This window comes from Trachurus japonicus, chromosome 5 (genome assembly GCF_045865225.1).
Source record: "Trachurus japonicus isolate A0001 chromosome 5, Traja_1.0".
NCBI classification, from domain to species: domain Eukaryota; kingdom Metazoa; phylum Chordata; class Actinopteri; order Carangiformes; family Carangidae; genus Trachurus; species Trachurus japonicus.
In genome coordinates, this window is record NC_140911.1 from 28,437,711 (window position 1) to 28,465,346 (window position 27,636).

The 27,636-nt window shown below is 41.8% G+C and overlaps 3 protein-coding genes across 4 annotated transcripts in view; 2 read left to right on the top strand and 1 right to left on the bottom strand.

Annotated features, from left to right (window-relative positions):
- Nucleotides 1–11,797, top strand: part of grm2b (glutamate receptor, metabotropic 2b) — a 29,425-nt gene extending 17,628 nt beyond the window's left edge. The window contains exons 2-5 of the mRNA XM_085777190.1: nucleotides 1,556–2,393; nucleotides 3,468–4,531; nucleotides 9,320–9,536; nucleotides 11,381–11,797. Of these exons, the coding sequence (XP_085633316.1) occupies nucleotides 1,556–2,393; nucleotides 3,468–4,531; nucleotides 9,320–9,536; nucleotides 11,381–11,454 (2,193 nt within the window). The 3' untranslated portion in view covers nucleotides 11,455–11,797. The remainder of the gene's footprint in view (nucleotides 1–1,555; nucleotides 2,394–3,467; nucleotides 4,532–9,319; nucleotides 9,537–11,380) is intronic.
- A 1,552-nt stretch (nucleotides 11,798–13,349) lies between these two features.
- Nucleotides 13,350–22,743, bottom strand: rrp9 (ribosomal RNA processing 9, U3 small nucleolar RNA binding protein). Of its 2 annotated transcripts, none has more exons than XM_085777192.1 (15): nucleotides 22,575–22,743; nucleotides 22,103–22,197; nucleotides 21,891–22,003; nucleotides 21,488–21,555; nucleotides 21,226–21,267; nucleotides 21,011–21,137; nucleotides 20,786–20,910; nucleotides 20,589–20,681; nucleotides 18,976–19,076; nucleotides 18,746–18,880; nucleotides 15,763–15,825; nucleotides 15,507–15,652; nucleotides 14,898–14,977; nucleotides 14,697–14,770; nucleotides 13,350–13,583 (listed from the first exon to the last, which is right to left on the bottom strand). In XM_085777192.1, the coding sequence occupies exons 1-15, from the start codon at nucleotides 22,653–22,655 to the stop codon at nucleotides 13,481–13,483; spliced, it is 1,446 nt and encodes a 481-aa protein (XP_085633318.1). In that variant the 5' UTR covers nucleotides 22,656–22,743; the 3' UTR covers nucleotides 13,350–13,480. The 2 variants fall into 2 exon arrangements, with proteins under 2 accessions (XP_085633318.1, XP_085633317.1); XM_085777191.1 differs by having other exon boundaries at nucleotides 15,495–15,652.
- A 139-nt stretch (nucleotides 22,744–22,882) lies between these two features.
- Nucleotides 22,883–26,112, top strand: LOC146987811 (uncharacterized). The gene is made up of 5 exons (XM_085777940.1): nucleotides 22,883–23,218; nucleotides 23,543–23,730; nucleotides 23,840–23,996; nucleotides 25,553–25,728; nucleotides 25,837–26,112. Exons 2-5 carry the CDS (start codon nucleotides 23,572–23,574, stop codon nucleotides 26,110–26,112), a joined length of 768 nt encoding a protein of 255 aa, XP_085634066.1. The 5' UTR covers nucleotides 22,883–23,218; nucleotides 23,543–23,571.
- Nucleotides 26,113–27,636: the final 1,524 nt, after the last annotated feature.

Here is a 27,636-nt window from a genome sequence, read left to right on the forward strand (position 1 = left end):
TGACCAGATGGGTATCTGTAAGTTAAAAGGCCAAAAAAAAAAAAAAAACAAGTTTTAAAATATTTCAAAAGGTTGAAATGCAGCATTTTTCATAGATCTTTATCACAATTATAGCACCTCCTCAGATGATGACCTTCATTACAAGGGAAGCTGTGACCTTATTGGGCTGAAAATTGTCCAGCTGTAGGTGCCCTTTAAACCAGTCATGTTATGACTGAGCACTTTTTATACAACTAAATCACTGAGAGCAAGAATGCTTGTATGTATTAACTAACCTACAGTATCAACTGCTTAAAAAAAGTTTCTAATTAAGTTAAGTGTTGGGGTGGTGAAGAACAAACTGCAAAGAAAAAAAAGAAAACTTAATTTCATTCAAATTTTACAACATGTCCAGTGGACAACAGGACTACTGTATATTGTTCTCAAACATGCAATATTTTGATGTTTATTAAAAGACTAGAATTACCCAGTAAAATGCAGTAACATAAAAAAAGTAGACTACACTATTTACTTTTGTGATTTCATCATTAGACATTTATCCTGGGTTGGTATTTTATAGAGCATTCAGACTTTTTAGACACACAAAGAAACAGGTTGCATTTTATGCTCCTATAGTAAGCTTGATACCATAAAGGCTTGTTGTCCATCCATTAAGATTTTTCATTGATTCATCATTATTTAGAGTCAAGAATTAAATCATGGGATCTATATGTAAGGGAACATATTTCTATGGGAAATCATTTTATGCTTGTTAAAACCTCAAAACCCTACGTTTTGGTTTTGACCCAAGTACAGATGTCCACCACAGTACTTATAATATACAATCAAAATATAGCCATACCATGCTCACTTACATTTCCCTTATAATGTGCTTGTTGAGATGTCGGCCATTTTAAAAAGAGGAGTTTGAAAGGTCACACCCCTACACACAAGATACTGTATCATTGTAAAGGGCCAGTTGTCCTCTTGAAGGAACAATATGACTTAATAAGGTGACATGCATAGTATAAGAGAAATGACCTAAAACATGATTGTTTACCTTTATATAGCACTTTTCTATTGAAACCCGATACCCAAAGCGCATGCAGAAACCACTGTTCATTCATACCACATTCACACCGGTGGTGGTAAGCTACGTGTAGCCACAGCTGCCCTGGGGCAGACTGACCGAAGCGTGGCTGCCAATGTGCGCCAAATGACCCGCTCTACCTCCTGAGCCACTGCTGCATGCTGTGCACTACACTGTAAAAAAATATTGCTGGGTCTCAGGAGTTAAAATACATGTGGAAACTCATGGTGTCTAATCATAATGGTTTCCCAGGGCAATTGTCTGAGTGGTAGTACTAATGCTTTCCATGTTTTCATTTTGATACCAGTTAGGAAAACCTTATATGTTTGTTATTTCTCACCATGATTCCATTCACTGCCTATTCTGAAATGAGACCCAATAAAGGGAAATTATATATCAGGGTATTAATATCTAAGAATACTGTATATGATCAAGTATTTTGAAGTATGACATTAAATCTCTTAACATTTCCTATTTGTTCTCCAGGTGGCCAACCTGCTGCGACTGTTCCAGATCCCTCAGATCAGCTATGCCTCCACCAGTGCGAAGCTCAGCGATAAAACCCGCTACGACTACTTTGCTCGCACCGTGCCCCCCGACTTCTACCAGGCCAAGGCCATGGCTGAGATCCTGCGCTACTACAACTGGACCTACGTGTCCACGGTGGCATCGGAGGGCGACTACGGCGAGACCGGCATCGACGCCTTCCAGCAGGAGGCCCGGACCCGCCAGATCTGCATCGCCACCTCGGCCAAGGTGAGCCGCTCGATGAACCGCCAAGGCTACGACAACGTGATCCGCTCCCTGCAGCAGAAGTCCAACGCCAGGGTGGTCATCCTGTTCACGCGCAGCGAGGACGCCCGGGAGCTGCTGGTCTCGGCCGCCCGCATGAACGTCTCCTTCATCTGGGTGGCCAGCGACGGGTGGGGAGCGCAGGAGAGCGTGGTGAGGAGCAGCGAGAACGCGGCAGACGGCGCTTTCACCATCGAGCTGGCCTCCTACACGATCAGAGAGTTTGAAGACTACTTCACCAAGCTGAACCCGTACACCAACACAAGGAACCCGTGGTTCAAGGAGTTTTGGGAGCACCGGTTTAGTTGCAGCCTCCAAGAGCACGGCTGCAGCGAACACAGCCTGCGAGATGGAACGTTTGAGCAGGAGTCCAAGATCATGTTCGTGGTGAACGCGGTCTATGCCATGGCCTATGCTCTGCACAACATGAGACAAGCCGTGTGCTCCAACACATCCAAGGTCTGCGAAGCCATGAAACCAGGTAACGGCAAACGGTTCTACAAGGAGTTCATCCTGAAGACCAAGTTTGAAGGTAGGAACACCAACCAAAAGGAAACAGAAGTTCTTACGTTATACTGTTTTGAAATGTGAATTATTTTTAAATGGCTCTGAATGGGCTTGAAATAATTGAGAATGCTTTAATGTAAAGCAGGTTGCAAATAGGCATTGCACTGGATTTAGACTTCAAATCCATTTCCTCTGCGTTCCACATTGAAACAAGCTTTATAATTATTCAATTAGCAAAAATGATCCATGAATTAGCATGGAGAAATCAGTGGGAGGGGAAGCTATCTAGGACATACTATTCTGAGAATCAATGAAATGCCTGGAAACAGCATTTTCAATTTATTTGAGCCAGATTGATGTATTTCGTAATCATTAATAAAAAAGGACTACTGCCCCAAAGATGTCCGGTAGCATATGACACCAAATCACATAACTCGTTGTGATAATGATGTGACTTTTATACTCATTAACCCTAGAACACTAACGTCGGGTGATTTTCACCCGTGAAATTATTGTTTCATAATTTTCATTATGTTGCTGTTGTCTGAGCTTCATGGGTCCCTGGGTAGCTTCATACTGCTCACTGACGTCAATAGGCATGTTACCCTGCTCCCATCCCTAGTTTTTTCAGCAGGCACATGTTCGGGTGGATTTCACCCGACGTTAGTGTTTATGTATTGTAAATCTGGCGACCATTTCTGGTGATGCTGAAAATTTTTCTTTTTTCTTTTTACTCCACCAAATAAGGCTCAAATGTCCCACAAATGGGTGGTCTGAAGGACAAGTTCCCAGCTCCATTAGTTTTTTTAAAGGAAGTTTTTGTTAAAAAAACAAAAAAAATCACAAAATTTGGACATTTTTTATAGGGTCCTCCATGATACCTTTTTTTCAGTTTGTGAAACATTGTATAGTGGAAAATAAAGGTAGTGTGTACTTCAATTTGCCATGTATTGTTGTATTTTAATATACTTTGATGAGAAATATTTTTTTATGGGTATATTATATCGGGTTAGTGATGATGTTACTATTTTTAACGTTAGTGTTCTAGGGTTAATAATGTAAAACATATGAATATCACTGTATTTGTGCTTCTCACCAGCTCCATTCAGACCTGCAGAGACAGAAAACATGGTGCGCTTCAACCCGGTTGGGGACAGCATCAGCCGTTACAACATCTTCCACTACCACAAAGAGGAGGGCAAGTTCGTCTACAAGAAGGTGGGCTACTGGGACCAGAACCTGACCCTGAACAACAGCATGGTGTCCTGGCGGGGCCTGGTGCCGCCCACCTCCCAGTGCAGCGACCCCTGCAGGAAGAACGAAATCAAGAGCATGCAACCCGGAGACGTGTGCTGCTGGATCTGCATCCCCTGTCAGCCCTACCAGTACCTGCAGGACGAGTTCACCTGTGCCGACTGCAGCTTCGGCCAGTGGCCCCTGGCTAACCTGACCGGCTGCTACGATCTGCCCGAAGAGTACATCCGCTGGGAGGACGCCTGGGCCATTGGGCCAGTCACCATCTCCTGTCTGGGTATACTGTGCACTCTGTCGGTAGTGGGCCTGTTCTTCAAGCACAACGAGACGCCTGTGGTTAAAGCGAGCGGACGTGAACTCTCCTACATCCTCTTGCTGGGGGTGCTGATGTGCTACAGCATGACCTTCATCTACATCGCCAAACCTTCCACCGCCGTTTGCACTCTACGCCGGCTGGGCCTGGGCACCTCGTTCGCCGTGTGTTACTCTGCCCTGCTCACCAAGACCAACCGCATCGCCCGGATCTTCAGCGGGGTGAAGGACGGAGCCCAGCGGCCTCGCTTCATCAGCCCGGCCTCCCAGGTGGCCATCTGCAGCGCCCTCATCTCCTGCCAGCTGCTGGTGGCCCTCGTCTGGCTGCTGGTGGAGGTGCCGGGCGTCCGGAAGGAGGTGAGCCCCGAGAGGCGAGACGTGGTGACCCTCAAATGCAACAGCAGGGACTCCAGCATGCTCATGTCGCTGGCCTACAACTGCATCCTCATCATCCTGTGCACTGTCTACGCTTTCAAGACGCGGAAGTGCCCCGAGAACTTCAATGAGGCCAAGTTCATCGGGTTCACCATGTACACAACCTGCATCATCTGGCTCGCTTTCCAGCCCATCTTCTACGTCACTGCCAGTGACTACAGGGTAACTACATTGAATTGTTTTTATGAAGTATTTCTGATATTCACTACCAGTCAAAAGTTTGGACACACCTTCTCAATCAATGGTTTGTCTTTATTTTTTATCACGGTATACACTGTAGATTCATACTGGAAACATCAAAACTATGAAGGAACATGCACTGTATGTTATGTTGTAAACACAAAAGTGTTAATTGAAACCAAAGTGTTATCTGTCACCTGACGATGCTGAAGGCAAACTCATTTAAAGGGATAGTTCACCCAAAATTGAAATTTGACTCATTATCTACTCACCCTCATGTCGACTAAGGGCTGGGAGAAGTTTCAGAGTCCTCCGTGGCTTCTCTGAGTTACAGGGGGTCTCGGCGTAGCAGTGCATGTCCATATAAAGGTTGCAAATGGATACCAACTGTCTTCGTAACAAAAAGACACACCAAAAAACATCCAATGAACCAGGGTCTGTCCTCTTCCCAGTTCGTCCAAATTTGACGAACCGGGAAGAGGAGCTTCAAGAAGCTTCCGCTACAAAACAAGCTTGAAATATAGACTTATTTAATTTTTTTTGGGACAATTTCACATTTCGGGGCTTCAATACAAGACGGACATTACATACGAGCAGCATGGAGGTATTTGGATGTTTTTTGGTGTGTCTTTTTGTTACGAAGACAGTTGGTATCCATTTGCAACCGTTACATGGACATGCACTGCTACGCCGAGACCTCCTGTAACTCAGAGAAGCCACGGAGGACTCTGAAACTTCTCCCAGCCCTTAGTCGACATGAGGGTGAGTAGATAATGAGTCAAATTTCAATTTTGGGTGAACTATCCCTTTAAGACTGTTGGAAAACCGTTCCATGTGACGACCTCATGAAGCTGATGACAGAAAGTCAAGAGTGTGCAAAGCTGGCATCAAAGCAAAAATATGGATATATATTCTACTCTGCTTAACTTTTTTTTTACTACATAATTGCATATGTGTTCTTTCATAGTTTTGATGTCTTCAGTTTGAATCTACAATAAAGTAACAAAGAAAAGTAAAGTGTGCCTTCACAGGGTTACAGCAGCAAACAAATACATCCACACATGCCGTGCACACTGTGGTGGACAGGTTAAAAAAAAAATGAAATAATGAAAATAAAGAAAAAGCACTGTGTCCAAACTTTTGACTGGTACTATATTTCTAGAAACTTCTCAAACCCCCTGTGGTGCAGAAATGTAAACAATGTCTATAAATGAATATCCCCTGTGTGTTTGCTGTGTGTAAGGAAGAAAGTGTTGCTTTCACATTCCATTTGATCACCGCCCAGACTCATGACAGACAAGAGCTTCCTCTTCATCTGACTATACGAGAATCTTTCAAGACAAGAACAAAGATCCAGGAGACAGATGAAACCTGAATGTACGGATGGAAATAATTCATGACCGTCAAACTGATTATATGAATCTCAGCATTACTCAATGTTTAAAGAACTAAAAACCAAGGTAATGCTGAAAACCACGCAGTAGCTTTGACCTGTGGGAAGAAAAATAATTGTAAGCAAGGACACAGTACTGACTGGCTTACGGCCTCTGCTTCCCTAATAGTCAGGGGAAACATTACATGTTGGCTGCAGCGTCGTCACACGGTGATAAAGTTTTACACCCATTAGCCGTTACACAAATGGCTAAAGGCTAAATGTAAGTTGCATAAAATACGTAATTGCAACAATGAATGAATGGGATGAATATGCATAACTATTAGTGGACTAATTTGTAATGCTGCAGCACAGCAAAAAAGAAAAAAATGACATTTTATTTTGCTCAAATAGAAATTATACCGCTGCAAGGGCAATTCATTGTACCATGCAGTGTAAAGTAAGACAAATAAGGCAAAACACTGCGCATGAAGTTGACAGACCATGTAAGTTTTGAGCACTGGTGCCGTAGGTGAATTCAAGGCTACTGCTTCAGTATTTAGCCCGGGTTATACAACAAGGCCTGTATTGTGCAAACAGAGGGAGGGGGGGTCTAGGATCACACAAGCTTTGGATCATCATGAGGTACCTCAGGCTTAGCACGTCTGTAGTGATCAGATCTTTTACCTTCCCTGACCCCCAGTGGGAGTTAGGAGACCTGCTGAACCCTGTAGAACATGGAAGGCTCCAACACCGTCACCGGAGAGGCAGCACAGAGACTAAATTGAAAGACAAGAGGTTTGGCACCGCAACAGAAACCTCACCGCTTTGGATCTGTGTGACACCAGTAATAATGGCTGTGGCTTCCGTCGCCACATTTCAAATTTCAGTTGGATGGCAGAGAAATATTCTAATGAGAGACGAGCCCTATTCGCCCAGAGACTCATCATGAACTCCAAGTTCCACAGATGGATGCAGATATATTCAGAAAAATCTTCACTTTATTTGATTTAAAAGCAAATATGGAGCGCCTGGGGGACGGCTTATTTTTGGAGGCCAACACAGAATTTGGCATCATCCTGGTTTTTCTTGACAAAAGGCATGTGGGATTTTTTTTTTTTATAGGCAACCACAGAAAATAAACTCTGCAACAACACCAAAAAAAAAAAGTTTATGATGCGTTGCACATTAAATGCAGCATAATAACCTCCACAATTGAACACAGTTTCGGCACCACTATTACTTTACTTTTCAACTTGTAGTTTGATCTGGCTCAAAAAACCCACAGACTTCTGAACAAGGGAACTGGAAGTGCTAAGCTGCAGTGCTAAGTAATTTGCAGGTTTTAGGGCTCAAGCCTGCAGCACTCTATTATCATTATAGGAATAAATCCTCTCCTGCAATATGCACGCTATACACCGTTTAATAGTACAGCCATACTTTAACTGTTAAATGGACTTTTTAAAGATTACCTGAGGAAAATTAAAATTATGAATTATGAAAGGCCATGCAAATATCTGCTGAAAAACTCAATTTAATAATAAAGCCAGTAATATAAATACAGTAAAAGTCTTTTAAATGGAGAACTAAATAAAGCTTTAACTAAAGCGAGGACGGTAACCTCATTCTCTTTGCTTCAGGTTTTTTAAGTAGGAACACAGTTGGGTTCAGTCGGTACCACAGCATGGCCTTTTGGTGCTTGATAATTATTTGTGTCAAAAGCTGTTAAATGGAAATAGCTGCTAGAAAGACACTGTTATGGCTGAATGAGATAAGGGGCTGCAGACAAAAGGCAATTGAAGTTATATTACCTGCAGTCCTGGTTTCTTTTTCTTTTCTTTTTTTTTTTGCAGCTAAAATGTGTGAGGACTGTCGTTGTGGGGTGTGCTTAGCGGGGATTTCACTTCATGCTGCGGTTAAGCACATAGAAGTTCCTGGGCTGCGGGGGTAACCGGTGGGGAGGGACGAGATGGTGCTCAGGAAGATGACCCCAGCAGTCAGCTCACATTAGCAGCTGAAATATGACTAACAAGAGGCTGACTTTCCAGGACAACCAGCTGTGCTTCTCCCCACGTCCTTCTTCTACTTGTCTCATATTCATGCACAGACAAACACACAATTAGAATTGCTAACATACATAATTGAAAACTTCACACGCGCATACATAATTAAAAATGGAAATGTGCCTAATAATGTGAGACTAATTTTTTGAAGACTGCAGTATTATGCACCAGGAGCATTTTTGTCATTGAGAATAAAATAAATACAGTTGTACAGTTAAAGGGGGGTAAGTGTTTGGGGTAGGGTTAAGGTTGGGTCAAGGTTAGATGAGCCCAGTTCTCTAAGGAGCATTTTTATTGTCTTTGGTTTCTTTGGTTCAGTCTTGTTGCTCTTGTCATTTTGAAAATAACCTCCAAATGAATGTAAATTTTGCTCCATATATGAAGCTTATGCAAGTAATCCTCTGCTCATTTTAATAAATACATTCGAAAGGTTTAAATAACACATCAGGGCCGTGTTTCTGCTGCCTTCAACCTAAATTGTAATCATCATATGTCAAAAAAACATCACTTTTTGTCCAAATTCTTATTAATGTTTACTCAAGAAGCCAAATCAAAGCTGTTGTCAAGATGTATCCTGAGACCAGAACAAGACAACATCCATTATTACTTCAGTCATCCTCTTTGTGGGCTTGAAAATAACCTGTCACTCCCAAGCTGATCCAGCTGAGGTGGGAGGATGATGAGGGAATGTTTTTTTCAGGATGCTGACACACACTGATCTGAATAGGTATATATATGTATGGTACATAATATACAACAGGGCTGCAAATGATTTATTGTTTGTCAAGAAATGTGAATTTTCTTATTACAGTAGCCCAAAGGGGCATCTTGAGGAATCTTTTATTTTGTTCTGTCAATAGCCCCAAACTCAAATATGTTGTGTTTACTCTCACATAAAAAAAAGAAAAAGAGGACAAATCTCACAATAGTGAAGTTGTAATCAGTGTCTGTTTGACATTATGGCAGAACAATTAGGATTATACTTAACAAGTTGCTGATGAATTGTCCCTTTATTTGACCAATAGCTCAACCCATTCATTCTCTCAGCTCTAAATCTTCTCTATTTGTATGTACAGTCTACATCTGACAACGAGAAAACAAAATTTGTCAGAACAGGCAGCAAAGAAAAATAGATTCATCAAAATTCACCAGACGTGGAACTGGTTTGATCAAACACTAGAGAGGTAACAGGTGTGTGTGTGTGTGTGTGTGTGTGTGTGTGTGTGTGTGAGGGGAGAGGGGAGCTACAGGCCTTTGAACAAACTTCATTAGTCCTTTGTAGACAAAAAGGAACAGACGTCTAAGTGCAGACTAATGTGCTGGTCTCCCTGGCAGGTGCAGACCACCACCATGTGCATCTCCGTCAGTCTGAGTGGTTCGGTGGTCCTCGGCTGCCTCTTCGCGCCCAAGGTCCACATCATCCTGTTCCAGCCGCAGAAGAATGTGGCCACGCTCAGAGTGACGGCCAACCGCTTCAGTGCCACAGTGTCTGCCTCTGCATCCGCCTCCGCCTCTGCCTCCGCCTCCGCTCCCAGCTCCAGCTACTCTAAAGGTATAGCTCCAAACACCAGCAGGGAGTCATCTGTAGGATAAACATTACTGGAAATTCCATCCTCAATTCTGGTTGTATTACAGCAATGCATTCTTTTTTTATATGAGCCTGTTTAATTAATCATGAGCATGAGCAAAGAAACCTGAGAATAGAAACTGGACGATATCTGCTGCTGCTGCTGCTTGTTTCTCTGATTTTGCATCAGCCTGGTTAAGCAATTAAAAATCCAGTCATTATGTTTATTTTCAGACTGGATAAGAGCCGGTCTTATCTAAAGCTTATTATTAAACGGACCAATAATACACAGCATAATCTTCATTCATAAACACAGATGCAAAGTTTACATAGGCTCAGTGTGCCACTGTAAGATGCTGTGTGCTTGAACTGAGCATTTAAAGGCTTATCTGAGTTTATTTACCTGTTACCTCTTCTCCTCCACTTGAGATTTCTATCCTCTGAAATTAACTCTTAGTGTAAAGCAAAACCACAACATGTGTGTGTGTGTGTGTGTGTGTGTGTGTGTGTTGTGTTGTGTCTGTGTGTGTATAAGTATATATACTGTACAGCTCTAGAAAAAATTAAGAGACCTCTTCAAAATGATCAGATTCTCTGGTTTTACCATTTATAGGTATGTGTTTGAGTAAAATGAACACTTTTTTTTTATTCTATAAAATATCGACAACATTTCTCCCAAATCTGAAATAAAAATATTGTCATTTATTTGCAGAAAAGGACAACTTGACAAAATACCAAAAAAGATGCAGTGTTTTCAGACCTTGAATAATGCAAAGAAATCAAGTTCATCTTCATTTACAACATTCTTTAAAAAAAAAACTTAGTTCAGAAATTACTGTAACATTGGTGGAAAAATTCCATTTCTTTTAATCACAGCAATGGTTTTATACTCTTCCTTGTTAAAGCAGAAGTAAGCGATCCGGTCGTTTTGGCTAATGCTGCGTTCCAGGCAGGCTTTTGAAACCGAAAATTACAGCTTCACGTCACAACTTACGACTTTGTAGCGTTCCAGGCAACCCACTCGTGTTTTTCCAACCTGTTTTACCTGTGAAAGTGCATTACAACGGCCACTCGTAACTTCCGACCCGTGAACTCGTACCAGATCGAACTGGTACGACTTCACAGGTCGGAAAAACACGAGTTACGCGTTGCCTTGACTCGTCTTGTCAGCCGATGGAGTTAGCAGCCCCCGCCCTCGTCATGGATCTATTGGTCCTCGTCCCTGCACACACAGCCCTTCATGCCGTTCTCTCTCATTGGATAAAACTTGTAGGATACGAGAAAAGTTTTCTCCTCGGCTCAGAGCAGAGCAGAGTGACTGACAGACCCGTGTTTCGGTCCAAACACTCTATGTAAGTGATTGCTGTCGGAAGATAGAACTATTTAAGACTTATATTACGTAACACAAAAATATTGCTTACTTCTGCTTTAAATATGCTTTGGTTCAGGTAATGATCTAATCATTAGATAGATAGATAGATAGATAGATAGATAGATAGATAGATAGATAGATAGATAGATAGATAGATAGATAGATAGATAGATAGATAGATAGATAGATAGATAGATAGATAGATAGATAGATAGTCATAAAAAGTGTAAAGCTAGAGAGTTTCTGAAAGAATATTACAGAGTGAAAAGTCAGAGTATAAGTTCATCTATAATGTACTTCAGTTTAGTATTTGAGTAGATTTATTCTCCACATGTTTGGGACCATGAGCTTCACCCTACTCCGCTAACTCATAGGCCTTTATGTCTGGTTCACAGTCCTGTCTCCAAACAGTGAAAAGCAGTTCCCTTACTAACGGTGCTGGTCTTTATTCTCCCAGGATCAGCCTCTAACTACGTTCCAGCGGTTTGCAACGGCCGTGAAGTGGTGGACTCTACAACATCCTCTTTGTGAAAACAGGTTCCTCTCTCTAAGCACAAGAGACCATCTCCATCTCCCCCTCATCAAACAGGCCTGTGAATAACACAGACCCCCCCTCCACCCCCCACCATGCTATCCAACATGCTGCTGTGGAGAGATAAAACTGTCTGGGTTAGACCGCCCGAGTTATTTTGACTGTGAAAGCTAAATGATATTCCTTCGGCGAGCAGTGTGTATCAAATGTAAAGCCTTTTTTTGTATAGATTTAATATGCTGTGATTTCTTTGGTTTACAGGTAGATGTGATTACATGCACCGTGCCTTGTCCTAAAGAGTCTTGTTGTCAAATGGGTGGTTGTGAAGCAATAGTGTTACACTCAAACAAAAGGCTGTTCTTATCTTGTCCTTAGAGTGCTGTGAATCTATCCAAATGTTTTAGACAATGTTGAAAAAAAAAAATGCTACGAAATGAATTTTAGCTATTTCTGTTCAACAACATATGTGACTAACCATAGTGGATGTGATGAAACTAGGCAACTAGACAATATAAAGGACATGTGTTAATGTAGACTGGTGTAACAGTATGTGCTCGCTCTTGTAATTTATGTAAATAAAATGTTCTTTTTTAATATTAAAAGGTGATCGTGAAGACCGTGTTTGGTTTCAACACCTCACATGCAATCATTGACACTGCTCCAACTAAAAGCAGCTATTCAGAGACGGTAGTAACATGTGTTTTGCACACAGGGTTCGAGGTTTTCCTTTTCAAAACCAAATGAACTTACATTAAAATGTGTGTTGTCTTGGTGGAATCAGCTGATGGGACTTTTGTGTTAACTTTCTTTTCCCAACTGGTGCAGCATGATGTTTTTTTTTTATTTTTTTTTAAATTCTGCTCTAATACCAAGACGTGTATTCGGTGCTCTGATCTCTAAGTTATAACTACTGATGTAACTACTAGTAGAGTTAGTATGTGAATTCTATATGTACAGTGTCTGTAAAAAAAAAAAAAAAAGTATTCCCCCAAGTTGGACTTTTCTCATCACATTTTATACTGACTGGAGATTCCTGATTATTAAATTGTAATAACCATCTGTAAACAACATGCCCACTGTCTGTCTGTTTAATTGTACATTGAGTTAACCAGGGTAGTCCAATCAGACTTCACAGTGAACTGTAGCTGTCAATATGTTTGACTGTAAAAAAAAAAATGGAATATGTTTTTCCCTCCCTATTATTTGTTATGTATGTGACATATATAACGAATAAAAACACCGGTGAAAGGAGGAGTTGCACTGGAGGACACCTGCAGGACGCAGACTATGTGCCAGCACGGAATTAAACAGGCTATAATAATAACACAGCAACAGTAATTGTTGCCTTTCATATGACATATCATTAATGGCTTTACATCCCCAATTATGTTGCCCTGATGACCACTCTGCTGGATGTAATTAAGAGTTTTGCACACTTCTGCTGCTTCGTCACAGCTCCAGTCAGATCAGGTAAGCTGCCTCCGAACTGATGGAGCCTGTTCCTGTCCAGCTGTTTAACATCTTTTAGTTCTTATTAATATTCTGGTTGCAGTTACATTTGTGTGAGATTTAAATGACCCTGCAGGTGCACGACCAACTGAGATCAAATATTCTTCTGTTCAGTTAATGGCAATTTTACATCTGGCTCGGAGCTGGCAATTACCTACAGAGAAGTGACTACAGGCTGAAGCTCTGACTTAACCCATTAGGTTTTGTTCCTTCTGGTAGAGAAACAGTAAGCAGATATTGACAAAGAAGGAAAGAAAGAACACACACACACACACACACACACACACACACACACACACACACACACACACACACACACACACACACACACACACACACACACACACACTAAATCCTTCCAAAACAAAAGTCTGCAGCCCATATCTGTTTTTAGAAGTCACTCCACAAAGGGTGTTTTCTTTTTTATTACAACATAAGTTGGTGGATAAACAAAAATACACGAGCAGTTTTTAAAACTTTAATTTACAAAAGAAAAAGACATTTAACAGTCCACTGCTACTCAGTCAGCTTTGCCTCCTCTGGATTAGGGGGTCTCCTTTTCAGAGGAATAACATAGATCCCGTTCTTGGCGTCTTTTAGCCTCCACCACCGGCCCAACCTGAGGAAACGCAGACAGAAACAGAGAAATCAAAGGTGATGGTAAGAAGTGAAACAAGTGACATCAGGATCAGAGACACCAAATGTGAAACAGGAAATAAGAAGGATGAAAGCCTGTTTCATGACGCAATTTTAAACTGATCTAGGTGTGTTATTGGCAGATTCCAACTGATCTGACATCCTCAAGATGTCAGAGTGTAAATGTTGCTGCTTAAACATCTTCATGTAGTCTCAAAACGTTCTGTGTGAAAAGAGTGAATCCATGTCCATCCGACCCTGACGTCAGAGGAAATACCAACACAATAACATTAAGTTAGGACGCTGGAGCCGGTTTGACCTGATGAGACCGCTCGCTGGAGTTCCCACTGCTAAAGTTTCTGGAGTTAACTGGAGTCACTGTCCTTCAGGTTAGGGTCAGACGTGTCATCTGTGACCAGAGTGCTTTAAACTTGCGGCTTTGGGACAAATTGAATTTGAAAATCAGATTTGCACTGTCATTTTTGAGTTGTTTTGAATTAGATTAAAGGTTATTTTTCTGTGGACGGGGTCTCAATTTATTCATCGCATCAGATGTGAAACTGTCCTTAAAGGTCACCAACACCAAAAATCACAGATGGTGCATTCAGAGTGAGATGAGCTGGCTGTGGACAACTGGCATCGGACGTCCACAGCCAGTAGAACTGCTTTTGAGCTCTGTCATTGGATGTTATCTCAACAACCACTTCAAATCTGATGCTTATCACAAGTCCTTAAAAATGTTCTGTCAAAAAGGTGATAATTATATCAGTTTTCTTTTCAGTACCCGGCAGGTTTTTAATTATCCAGCTCATCTTGTAGAGGATGCAGCATGGTGTCATTAATGGTCATTTTTCTTGTATTAAGCTAAATGAAAAAAGGAAAACAATACATCTCCTAAAGTAAACAACTATTGTCTTGATGTCAATGATGCACTGGGAATAAAAAAAATAAATGCATTTCCATCACATGTGGCAGAAGCTGATAAATGGATTAACACTGTCATCTAGTGGACATTTCATTCATTGAACATTAAACCATATGGATGTTAATTAGCTGATGGCGACTCAACAGGAAACACGAGTGTCAGTTCAGTTACCTGTGCTCCTGTCCAACTCCGGCCACCAGGAACTGACCGGCGCTGGAAAACTTCAGACTGTTGATGAAACCGGGCTGAGGGCGGAAGCAGACGGGAGAGACGACGTGAGATATTTTGAAGCTGTCGGAAATAATATGAACACACGTGTCTTATGCAGATGTGACCTTTTCACAAAAAAGAGAGGAGCAGCTAAGGGCTCACCACTGGGATGCTGAACAGAGGCTGCAGGCCGTGGTATTTGTGAGCACACTTCCAGAGCTGCACCTGTGAGTTGTGTGAACCTGTGCAGAAGAATCACTGTTAATTGAACCGCAGAGCATCTCAAGTAAAGAATCTGGGAATACAGTGGCAAGAAAAAGTATGTGAACCCTTTGGAATTTCATAGTTTTCTACATTAATTGCTTTGCTTTCCATTGCAGGCCTGAAGTTTGCCACTCCACAACACTAATGGGAAATGTTTTGTTTTTTGGTATTTTTTGTACGTATGATGTAAAATGGCTCTGCATAGCAGCATGTAAACATCATGTTAAAGGAGGTACGGTGGTTTGGGGCTCTGCTGCCTGAAATATATGAAATATTATAAGCACATTGTGTTTGTTAATACTTGTGACTTAGATGTAGATTGGATCACATAATGACCAATTCATGCAGAAAACTAAGAGATTCCAAAGGGTGAAACCAGTTACTTATCAGGATTCCTTATGTTATTTTTAAATATCTTTCATATGAAGTTGATTTAATGTGTCCTGTTCATATTAAAGTGTGTGTCACTAAGAAGATGGCAAGGAGGACCCTCACAGCCAGAGGCACCTGAGGCGACGGTGTCCGAGTTGTGAAGCGCCGCCACCGAAGCGACCCAGTGGGGTTGCTGCAGCCCGGTGTCTCCATGGCAACCGTGGGCCTGCTTCACGGTGCTGAGAGGCTTCTTCTTGTTGACACTCCAGAGAGACACGGAGCTGAGGTCGTTGAGAAAAAAAAAATTGAGGAGGGGGCAAGGAGGAGACGGATGAGTGGATCTGTGAGCACAATGAGATCCCAGGAAACCAAACCGCGGCCGGCGTCTTACCCGTCGTCGGCTCCTGTTATCATGTGCTCCTCGTTTATCAGCTGGATACAGTCGATGGAACCCCTGTGGAAAGACACAACGATGAAGTTAAAGATGATGTCGTAACTGGAAACATCGTAGGAAGCTGTGACATATACTTGAATATTAAAAAAATCTAATAAAACCATACTGATTTCACAAGGCTGTGTGGGATTCTTTAGAAATGACGGCCCAGTAGGAAAACCATGACACCATGTTACAGAAATGAGTTTTTCATTACTCTGGAAACATACACTAAGCTTTACTATATTGCCCTAAAATGTAATTATACATTTGGTGCCAAGAAAAGACGAGAAAAGCACTTGTAAAACCACTAAGAACTAGAAAACACAAGTCCAACTTAGTGTCTGAGTTTGTAATTTGTTTCCATAATAAGAGCTAAAATTTATCACCGGGGAGAATAGGAGCAACACCACCACCACAATAACTTCTGCTAAGAGCTAATTAGCCGAGCATAGCGGAGATATATTAAGTGTAACCTCTCACTCTAATGAACTTCGTGAGATTTGAAGTGGTTGTGATTAAAATGCTTAATTACATAAAATAAAAAAATAAATCTAATGTATTAAAATAATTGTTCAAATGAACAAAGCTAGTGAAGAAAAGATGCAGACTTGCTCCCCTTTTCTCTGGAGAGTGGAGACTAAAGGTTTCATGTTGATGTTTAATAGAGTGGTAATGGTAAGTAAACACTGTAGCTGCTGACCTCACAGACTAGTGACCATAGTAAATAAACAGGTGCATCTCAGTAAAGTAGAATATGATGGAGGTCATGATAGTGGAGCTACTGAGCCAGACTAAGAGAGCGTTTAAAGCTCAGGAAACCTTTGTAGTTAATAGGCCTATTTCACGAGATTCGGAAGTGACGTCACACAGGGTAAATCAACATCCGGTCCGGTCAGCTGCGGCTAGAGCGATTGACAGAGTGGCTACACTTTTCATTCAAACAAACTAATACGACCGCCACAAAAGATTTAATCAGTGAGACTAACATTAATCTCCTAAAAAAAGTTTAACCAGTCAGCGGTAAACCTCTAAAAACCTGTGGATAAAGTTACCTGGATGTAGCTACGAGCATCTGCCTACTAGCCCCCGGTCACTGCTCCCTTTGCATTTCTCCCACAACAAGCACATTTCCTAACAGGCAATATCTGGATAAACTGACAACAGGCTGCGGATTTAAAGCAGATATCAGTGGCACGGCCGTTTCGGCTAATGCTGTGTTCAAGGCAGGCTTTTGAAACCGTAAGTTACAGCTTCAAGTCACAACTACGACTTGGTAGCGTTCCAGGTAACCCGTAGCTCGTGTTTTTACCGTCCTGTTGTCTGTGAAAGTTCCCTATAACGGCCACTCGTAACTTCCGACCCGTGAACTCGTACCAGATCGAACTGGTATGACTTCACAGGAAGGAAAAACACAAAGTACGAGTTTCCTTGAACGCACCATGAGTTAGCAGCCCCCGCCCTTGTCAGGCATCAATTGGTCCTCGTGCTACGTCACCACATTCACGCGCATCCCTTGGCTGCACACACAGCCCTTCATGCCGTTCTCTCCCCTCATTGGATAACACTTGTATCCCACAAGGAAAATTTTCTCCTCGGGTTACAGCAGAGCAGAGTGACGGAGAGACTCGTGTTTAGGCTGAAATACTTCATGTAAGTGATTGCTGACGGAAAATAGGACTATTTAGGACTTATATTAACAAAAACATTCCACTGATATCTGCTTTAACAGCGATGTTCTCGCATTAAAGAATATTAAAACGTTTAGCAGCTTTACTGCTACTGCTGCTGAACGGCGATAGCGATGCTAATTTGTTAGCCCGTCGTTAGCATTAAGCTAGCGGACGTTATGCTTAGTTAGCATTAAGCTAGCGGACTTTATGCTTAGTAGTGGTACTGGCTGTGTGTGGTTTGAAGGTTGTTTCAAATAATGTGGGCTTTGAGTGAACATCTTTGATGATTAAATACATATTGCCGCTTAATATGTTTTATGTATGGCATTATTACAGTAGGCTAATGATAGCCGCTAATCTTCCATTTGGACAGTGACAAATAAAACCTTGAAGCAAGAAGATTTTGTTGGAGAACTGACATTGATATACAGTAACTCAGTAACGGTTGTAAACCAGTGCACGGTTTAGTTTAAATATTTTGCCGTTCAAAAGCAAGCTAAACAAAGTCTTTTCCATCATCTCTTCGTATAGCCTACCCTGCTAGAAAAACCAGCATGGAAATGCTGCTGGTCTATGCTGTTTGTTTGTTTTTTAGCAGTAGCCAAAACCCACTTCTTTCTCAGGTCTTTCTTTCGGAAACTCGTGGAAATGCAAGTACGGCTGTTTTTGTCTAGAATTTGTACACTGAGGTACGCACATGGATGTATTATATTACGCAGCAGAAGCTTTTATTTTTGGATTCAGCCATTGCGCTTCCGCGACCGGAAGTAGTTTTACCCTGTAACGGAAACCGGAAGTACCTAAACCCGGAAGTCGTGAAATAGGCCTATCAGCTGATTAAAGTGAGACATCATTAGGTTACAATAGTGAACTTTTTCACTATATTCTAATTCTTTGAGATACTGAATTTTGCATTTTCATTAAATGTAAGCCATAATTATTACAATTAAAAGAAAGAAAAACCTGAAATATGTCAGTCTGTGTGTAATGAATCTATATAATATATGATTTTCTGTATTTGAATTTAACTACTGCAATAAATGAACTTTCCATCATATTCTCATTTATTGAGATGCACCTGTACTGTACTACAACATACAACTCTAACCTTGACGTTCTGTTCTTCTGTACAACACTACATAGCAGTAAACTCCATTACAGATACTAGGCTACAATATTCTACCAACACAAGTGTATAATACACTACTCTACACATTCTGCAGTAGCAGTAGCAGAGGTTCAGGGGCAACAGATGGATGGAGACTCACTCGTGTCCGTGGAAGACGAGCTGGGACTCCTCAGCTATCTTCCACACCCTCACAGAGCGGTCCCGTCCTCCCGCAGTCACACAGCGCTCGCGGCTCAGACTGTCCAGGCCTGTGATGGCATCCTGATGCCCGAAACTACACGGACGGACGATCGATCACAGTCACATTCAAACATTCACAACAAATGCATGTATTTGGCTGTCACACAAATGACGTCCTCAGCTACTCACAGAGTTTCCACATATGCGTTCTCGTCCACGTTCCACACCTTGATTGAGCGGTCATGAGAGGCGCTGTAGAGATCGTGAGTTCCCTTCCTGAATGACAGACCCTGAGAAGACAAATACATTATACCAATACCATATTTTACACGATGCATCAAACATCATTATTTGTAAACAAAGATAATGCCAAAAAACAAGATGCAGAGTGGGATATTTGTCTGAGACACACACATGAACAAACAACAATTTACACCAGAAATGTTTTTTATGAGAGAGAAAAAAGGCAGCCCGAGGTCCGACCCGAGTCACTTTCATATTTTTTCGACCCGAACCCGGCCCGAACCCGCGGGTCCAGTCGGGTTTGTCGGGCTGGCCCGACCCGTTGAGAACTCTAACCTTCGTTACCTTTAATTGTCGGTGCAAGCTGTTTTTAGATTGGCGGAGCAGAGTCGCGAGCTGTTCAGAGCTACGCTACGGAGGCTAATGGAATTTCTTGGTTTCCCTCATCAAACTCATCAAATACACAATCCAACAACTCCAAAACGCTCTGGTGGACAAGTTGTGACCTGCACAGTCACCACGCTATGAGATAATAATGGAATGTTAGGAGGCAGAGTTGTTTTCGAGGCAAATACAGAGACTGGTTGCTGAAAAACTGGCCCGGACGGGAACGTGCATCAGCGGTTTCTGCATGAATTTACCTCGTAAACAACTTTGTCTTGTAATGTTCCGTTATTATCTCATAGCGTGGTGAATGTGCAGGTCACAACTTGTCCACCAGTGCGTTGTGGAGTTGTTGGATTGTGTATTTGATGAGTCTGATGAGGGAAACCAAGAAATCCCATGAGCCTCCGTAGCGTAGCTCTGAGCAGCTCACGGCTCTGCTCCACCATTCTAAAAACAGCGAATTTGCCAAAATGTTGAACTATCCCTTTATATAGGTTAACGTGTTTTTTGCTTTTTCTTTTTTTTGGGGGGGGTGCTATAGTGAGTTACTTAATCATTTGAGTTACGATATGAATTTATAAAAAGGTACTTTATTTGTCACATATACAGCTAGTACAGTGAAATTCTTTCTCTGCATTTAACCCATCCCTGAGGAGCAGTGGGCAGCCACGGTGCAGCGCCCGGGGACCAACTCCAGATTATGAGCCAGTGCCTTTGGTCAGGGGCACTGACTGGAGGATCAGGCTAGCTGGCATGTTTTTAGTGGTGGGGGAAACCGGAGCACCCGGAGGAAACCCACGCAGACACGGGGAGAACATGCAAACTCCACACAGAAAGGACCTGGGCGGCCGGGGATTCGAACCCAGGACCTTCTTGCTGTGAGGCAACACAGTGAGGCAACAGTGCTAACCACTGTGCCACCGTGCCGCCCTTATAGTTCGTGTATAAAAGTTGAGAGATATATAGTATGCACATATCTATTTCTATGTTGTTGGATGTGTGTTTTGTTGTAGTTTTATGTTGAATGTGTGTCGTTTTATGTTTGTTATTAATAAAAAAAATAAATAAAAAAGATAAATACATTCATCTGATTAGCAGGAAGGCTTCGGAGATACAATAATTTTCTAAATATGAAGAAAGAAACATGTGAGAGAGAAAAGAGAAGAGCATACCGACACAGGGCCTTTGTGTCCAGTGAATTTATAAAGATGTTTACATGTTGCTGCCTCCCAAATCATAATCAGGTTGTTCATGTCTCCAGTGGCCTAAAACGATGTAGAGAAAGTCAGTGCTGTTAAAAATGATATGGTTCTTCCCAAAACCGACTTAAGTTTCCCCAAAACTGACAAGAGCAGACCAGACTACTCACCAAGTACTTTCCATCTGATGATATGGACATGCACAGGATGTGGGCTGTATGTCCAACATGTCTGTCCTCTGTGCCTTTCCGTCCACCATGTATCGTATACAGTTTCTTCCCACTCTCAATATCCCCTAAAGATAAGAAAAAAATAGATCTCAGAACGTAAAAATCATATGATCAGCTTTAGCAACTATAAGAGAGCAGCTCTGCAGTATTTCACTGTGCACTAACACTTGATGATGGAGCAGTCTTTGGCAGCAGAGAAGATGTACTTGTCGTCAGGGGAGATGACCAGACAGGTGATGGGTAGTTTGTGTCCTCTCAACACTCGAATTTCTGAAGCATCTGGTGGTATGATCTGAAACAGAGATTGAAACTCAATTATATTTTATATGTTTAGAATGAATATAATAATGACCTTAGAGATTAAAAGATGCCACACTTACATCTTTGGCAATGAGTCGCTGGAGTTTTCCTTTCTGTTCCAGCTGGAGAGATGAAATGATACAACATAGGGTCATTAAAAATAATTCTTATTGTATTAAGCTGAATCACAAAATCATTATATAAATATACTGTATGTCCTTAAGTAAGTAAATTGTCTTGATATTGATGTTGCACTGGGAATAAAGAATTAAATTAACAGCAAAATCAGTGTAACTGGGTTTATGATTTATTTATTAGTCTACAATGAAAGATACTTCTTACCACTTCTTCTTCAAGTCTCCCTGCAACCAGATCCGTCTCAAACTCGTCCTCCTCTGCTTTCTGTTCCTCTGTACAGAACGGACATACAATAAATACAGTACCCACTCATACTGTCTGTAACTTTGGACCGACATGGATAAGGCAAGGCAAGTTTATTTGTACAGCTCATTTTTTACAAACAGTTTGTCACAAAGGTCTTTACACAGCATCATAACAACATCCTCTGCCCTTAGACCCTCACATCCACTGAGGAAAAACTCCAGAGAAAAAACAGGAGAAAGCTCAGGGTGAGAGACAGAGGAGGGATCCCTCACCGAGCATGGGCAGACAATAAACCGGTTTACAACATATAATATGGGATCATGTGGAAGTTGAATCGGTCAGGTTGGTAACACCAGCTCACCTTCGTCTTTGAGCTGTTCCAGGTAAAGTTTGGCTAATCTCAGCTTCTTCTCCTGCGGCGTCTCCCCATACTCGTGCTCCTCGTGTGTGTGTCTCTTCCTGGGCTCTACGGGTCTGAGCACAGACAGACAGACAGGTTCACAGCTGCTCGGTAAAACCATGTTCCTTAAAGCACAAAACAAACCTACGTGGGCACATCAGACAGACACTCACCCCTCTGTCTCGGACTCGCTGGAAATCTCTTCGTTGTATTTGGAGTTCGGTTTCTTAGCTCGCACTTTGCTCTTCGCAGCAGAGTCCCCATCAGCCTGAACCAGGGAGGAAACACAGGGTTTGTGACGAATTATAAAAAGCTTACATTAGCACCTTTTCTTTCTTCCTTTTTTTTGTCGGACTTATTTATTATTAAGCACTTGGCAGACCATCTAGTTCTTATTTCAACATGAACTGATTAAGGGGCAGGACTCAAGTTTTCTTCATTCTGCTCCTTTCCATGCATGGAATGTGTAAATTATAAGCTGTTATCATTTTGTCAGTAATGTATGAATCGAAAATGTCAATGCATGGAAGGAATAAAAATGAAATGAAAGCAGCGTGTAGAGGTAGAGCACCAGGTTGGACCGGCTCAGTCGCGTGAGTTACCCTCCTGTTTAGCTTTTAGCTGCTAACAACCCCGCTAACTCACCTTCCGTTTTGTCAGCGCTGTGTTTTTCCCCTTCTTTGCCAACTTGGGCTTCTCCTTCGTCTTTATGAAAAAAGACGACATGACTGAACACTTAAACGCGGCGTTGCTGAAGTAAACCAGTTCACGCCACAAGTCAGCACTGCTTTCCCCACATGGGTACACGCCAACCCAGCTGCAATAGTCAAGTTAGGTTCGAACGCAGCCGCTGATTGGCTGATATTGACGGCTGCCCCGCTTGGTCCCGCCTTTTGTTAAAACTCTGATTTCCCATTGGTTGAAGCAACAAATTTGCATGAGCAGGAAACTGTACTTAGGAAAATACTTCCCTCGGGGAAAAACTTTTCGCAGATTTGTTCCGCACATAATTGTAAAAATCTAAATTTCTCAACACAGCGATCTTATAAATATTTATACCAGTGTGCAGTAAAAGATAAACGCGGAGGCAGTATTTCACACATATTTAACCGCAAACGTTTCGCGCGGCTGCTCAAAAGGAGCCGGCGCTGCATGAGGATCTATGTAGTGTACTACTGCAGTAGTACTACTACTTCCTCTACTACGCAGTATTTCCATTTACTGCGCTGTGTCTTTGTCCTCAGTGAGTGGCGTTACAGTTTATCCTTCAAGTCGAGCCGACCGGCCAGGTGAGCCTCCTCTGAGCACCTCGACCATCTCACATCACATGCACTGATCACGTAGTGAGGGGGCAGGTTGTCTCACTGTCTCCAGGTGGAGGCAATCTGGACGCTGGTAGGTGGGGTTGAGGAGGAGGCAGGGGGGAGGGGGTTGGGGGGGATGCGACGGGAACTAAACTTTCTATTATTGCGTCGCATGACTGAGTTGTGAAAGAAACCGTAAATAAACAAGAAAAGTGAAAGAAAGAAAAAGTTTGAGTCAAAGTTGAAGTGCACCCTGTGCAGAGAAGCAGCGCCCGATGAGTCAACTGACCGCATCTCTACTCTCTCCAGTTTTTTTCCTATTTATTCATTTTACCCTCATGCCACCCAAGAGAGACGCAGCAGCGACTTCAGCAGCACAGCCGCCGATGAAGATGATCAAGATCGGCGCAGAGGGACAGGAGTTTGGCTGTGATCCAATGGAGGATAAGTACAGACTGGCTGAAGAGTCCAACTACTCACCTTTTCCCAACAATGAGGTGATGGCAGTTCAATTACTCAATTATGCTAGCAGTTTACTTCCCCATGGACGGGAAGCGTTGATGTGATTTCTAACCCTAACCCTTCTCCTCCCTCCTCATTTGGCAGAATGAAACCATTGAATTTGACGATGAAAATGTTGCAAGTCCAGGCATCAGAACAGACACCATCAGCCTCCTCATGAAAATAGAGCAACTGCAGGCACAACTCAAGTATGAACGCAGATGTAGAATATTGGCAGAGAGGGAGCTGAGGGAGCTGAAAGGTGGGTGGAAAAAGATGATTGTTTATTAATGAACATGCTTTAAATGTTACCCATCAAACATACACACACACACACACACACTGGAGGTGACTCATCCTGATCATAGCCCACATGAGGTCATGGTTCTGTTAAATATGGGCGTATTAATGAAGAGGTCACATTTTCTGATTCAACATCTTGTCAAAAAATAAAATAAAACAAAGTTAATTCTTTATTTTCCTTATTTTACATGTCCATACAGAATAATTTCCAAAAATGATGGAATGTCCACTGTCATTTGTACATAATTAAAGGTTCAAGGTTAAGTTTATTGTCGTTTGCATGCTTACACATGAAACAAATTTGTATCCACCACCAGCAGCATACAATAACAGAGCATTATAATTTCTATATAGATCAAAATAAGCAGTAAATAAACACAACTAATACCTAAATAAACATAATCAATAAGTAACTAATAAATAATTGACAATAAATAAATCGACTAATAAATACTAAAGTGATGTGATTAAAGTTGAATGGAGCAGAGCAGCACATTGGTCTAAGTGTATTCAGTGAGGAACAGTCTGACATGTAAAATTACATTAACAATTAAAAAGTTATATTTAATGGGTAGTTAAATCACCTGAACATGCAAAAATATAACAATGTTTCCACAGTGGCACACTTGCTTTTATAATTAACTCTCAAATAAATGATACATGAATATGTGCCTGTGTTTCAGTGGGGCATTTCTCTTTATAATCAGCACTCAATTATATTGATCATCCCTCAACACTTTCCGAGGGAATGTTAAACTCGTTTTGTGACTATCCAGTTTAGAGAAAGAGGATTTATTATCCTCTGCCAAAAATACAACCATGAGGTGCAGAGGAGGCTTAGGAATAACATTTGGACAATACCATAAAAAAAAACAATTGAACAGTCATGTGAAAAACATAATGTGAATAGTGATAGTCACAAGGGGAGAGTTTGGATTTATGATGTTGGTTTTCCGAAAAAAAACCCCCAAAAAAACAGACAGCAGCTGGGAGTCTTGGCCCTGCACTGACAGTATGACCATCAACTTTCATTGTGGGACTTTTGTCTCCCCCTTCAGTCAGTGAGAGTAATTACACAAACAGTGCTCTCCAATGAGGAAACACCACATTAATGTTAGTCAGTGTTGGTCCTCTCATCACTTTTTTCTTTATACAGTAAGTAATACATCCTCTGAACAGCTAATTCATTTAGAGCCTAAGACATTTTTTGGATGCTTCTTTGGCTTATCCTCCAAAGACTCACATCACACTGTTGTTGCAGCCTACACTGTTGCTACAGTTGCCTCCCTCTTCAGCTCTGGCACACCAGTCATTGCTGGCTGAGTTAGAATATATATAACTGGCCAACAGCAGAATTAAAACTCTGATACACTGTGGCATACAGAGAGGTTTTATTTTAAATCACATTAACAGACAAAGTAAATGTTGTGTGCTCCAGCTTTAACCATTCAAAGAATACTCTTGTACTCTTGTTCTATTGTTAGTATTTCTACCCTGATGTGATCATTTTTCCAGAGATGAACACTCTGATGATGCAGATGAGGCACACGGCACATGAACTCCGGGTCACCCTGGACCACGTCCTCCAGGGGGGCGAGCCCTCCGTAGCACCCCCAAACTCTCAAGATGAAGCCCTCTCTTTCCTGACGGAGCCTGAGGTGGAGATGAGAGCGGTCCATAATATCCCAGAGGTCAGCCCTCATATACTTGTTGTTTTCTAATAACAGCTCAGTCTTGGTGAAGTTTAACCTGGTTCAATATCATCACTCGGAGCTAACTTTTTTTTTTTTTGCCCTCAGGACGACCTCAACTTCCTGTTTCTCGCTGAGAATCTCCGAGTACCAAAAAATCTTTACGAGCGCATCTCAGAGATCGCAGACTACAAGAAGTACACTTCAGCCCTGCTGATGATACTTTTTGACAGAGAAACACTGGCCACACACTCTCTCCAAGGCCGGAGGAACACCTTCACAGGAGAGGACTGTCACAAGCCTCAACTCCCGCCTGACATCTTGAGAAGTATAATCGGTAAGACAAAGGTCATTTTGTCTCCACTTGAGATTTCTAGCCTCTGAAATGAACTCTTGGTGTAAAGACTGTGAGGTAGCAGCAAAACCAAAACACATGTGTGTGCGTTGTGTGTGTCTGTGTGTGTATAAGTATATATACAGCTGTGGAAAAAATTAAGAGACCTCTTCAAAATGGTCAGATTTTTAGGTTATGTGTTTGAGTAAAATGAACACTTTTGTTTTATTCCATAAAATACTGACAACATCTCCCAAATCCCAAATAAAATTATAGCTGCTGCGCAGCGATGGGTCGGGTCCGGGCTACTTTTGGGCAAATTTAGGCAATTCTGAGCAACAAACAGGAGAATAGGAAGACAGAACAGTTGACCTTATAATGTTCAATTTGCATCAGTTGAAGATTGAACCCACAACCTCGGGAACCAAAGACCGTTGTCTATCGCACTGAGCTAATTGACAAGTGGCAGTTCAACAGTGGCTTCACAAATTGAGTAAGCCATTCACTGTCGTGTAGGCAGATTTGAAACCACAGTAAAAAGAAAAATCAGTTTTTGAGGTAAAATAATGATATGTATTTGTCAAACATCTACTATGAGTCTAAGATGTTAGGAGCCTTCGCGCATGGACCAGTCCAAGCTATTTGGATTTTTAAATTTAGAGGCTTGCTGTGATGCCACCATTAGGACAATTGTCTTGTGTTTCGTGTTGAGGACAACTGACATTTTGATCTGTCATCATCATCATCATCACCCTTGCTGGGTCTCAAACCCACAGCCTCTGACACCAAGAACCAGCTCCTAACTCGCTGAGCTAATTGGCTGGTAGTGAGACCTGCTGTGTAGCTTCATTTATCCACTCAGGGGGTCAATGCCCGGGCAGCTGTTGTCAAGGCAGATTTCAAAAAGTCAGAAATTCTATTATCTAAACAAAAATCTGTTAATACATAAATTGCATTTAGACAGCAAAACAGCTTGAGGACATCTGACATTTTGATCTGCCATCATCACCCTTGCTGGGTCTCGAACTCACAACCTCTGACACCAAGAACCAGCTCCTAACTCGCTGAGCTAATTGGCTGGTAGTGAGACCTGCTGTGTAGCTTCATTTATCCACTCAGGTGAGTCAGTGCCCGGGCAGCTGTTGTGATGAAATGGTCAAAATTTCAGAAATTCAGTCATCTAAACAAAAATCTGATAATACATGAATTGCATCTTGACAGCATGGAAATGTTGGTGATTTGTTTTTAATGATAAGTGTTTTGCTTCATAAGAGAAAATATGATGTTTATAAACTCCACTCTCACATTGACTGCAGTTGTTCCCATGAGAGCAGAATTCAAAATGTTCTCAAAAATTCAGTTTTTGAGATAAAATTCTGATATTTGCCAAACTTCATCAACCATGACTCCAGCATATTGTCATTTTTTTTCAGGAAGATTGAAAATGTATTTATCAAGAATTTGATGGTATATGTTTACAGTACAGTTTACCATCAAACGTTTTCATGCACTGTAGGCTCAATTTTTGCTTAATCAAAAATCCGAGAAACAAGTTTTGTGGAGGACGGTCTGGA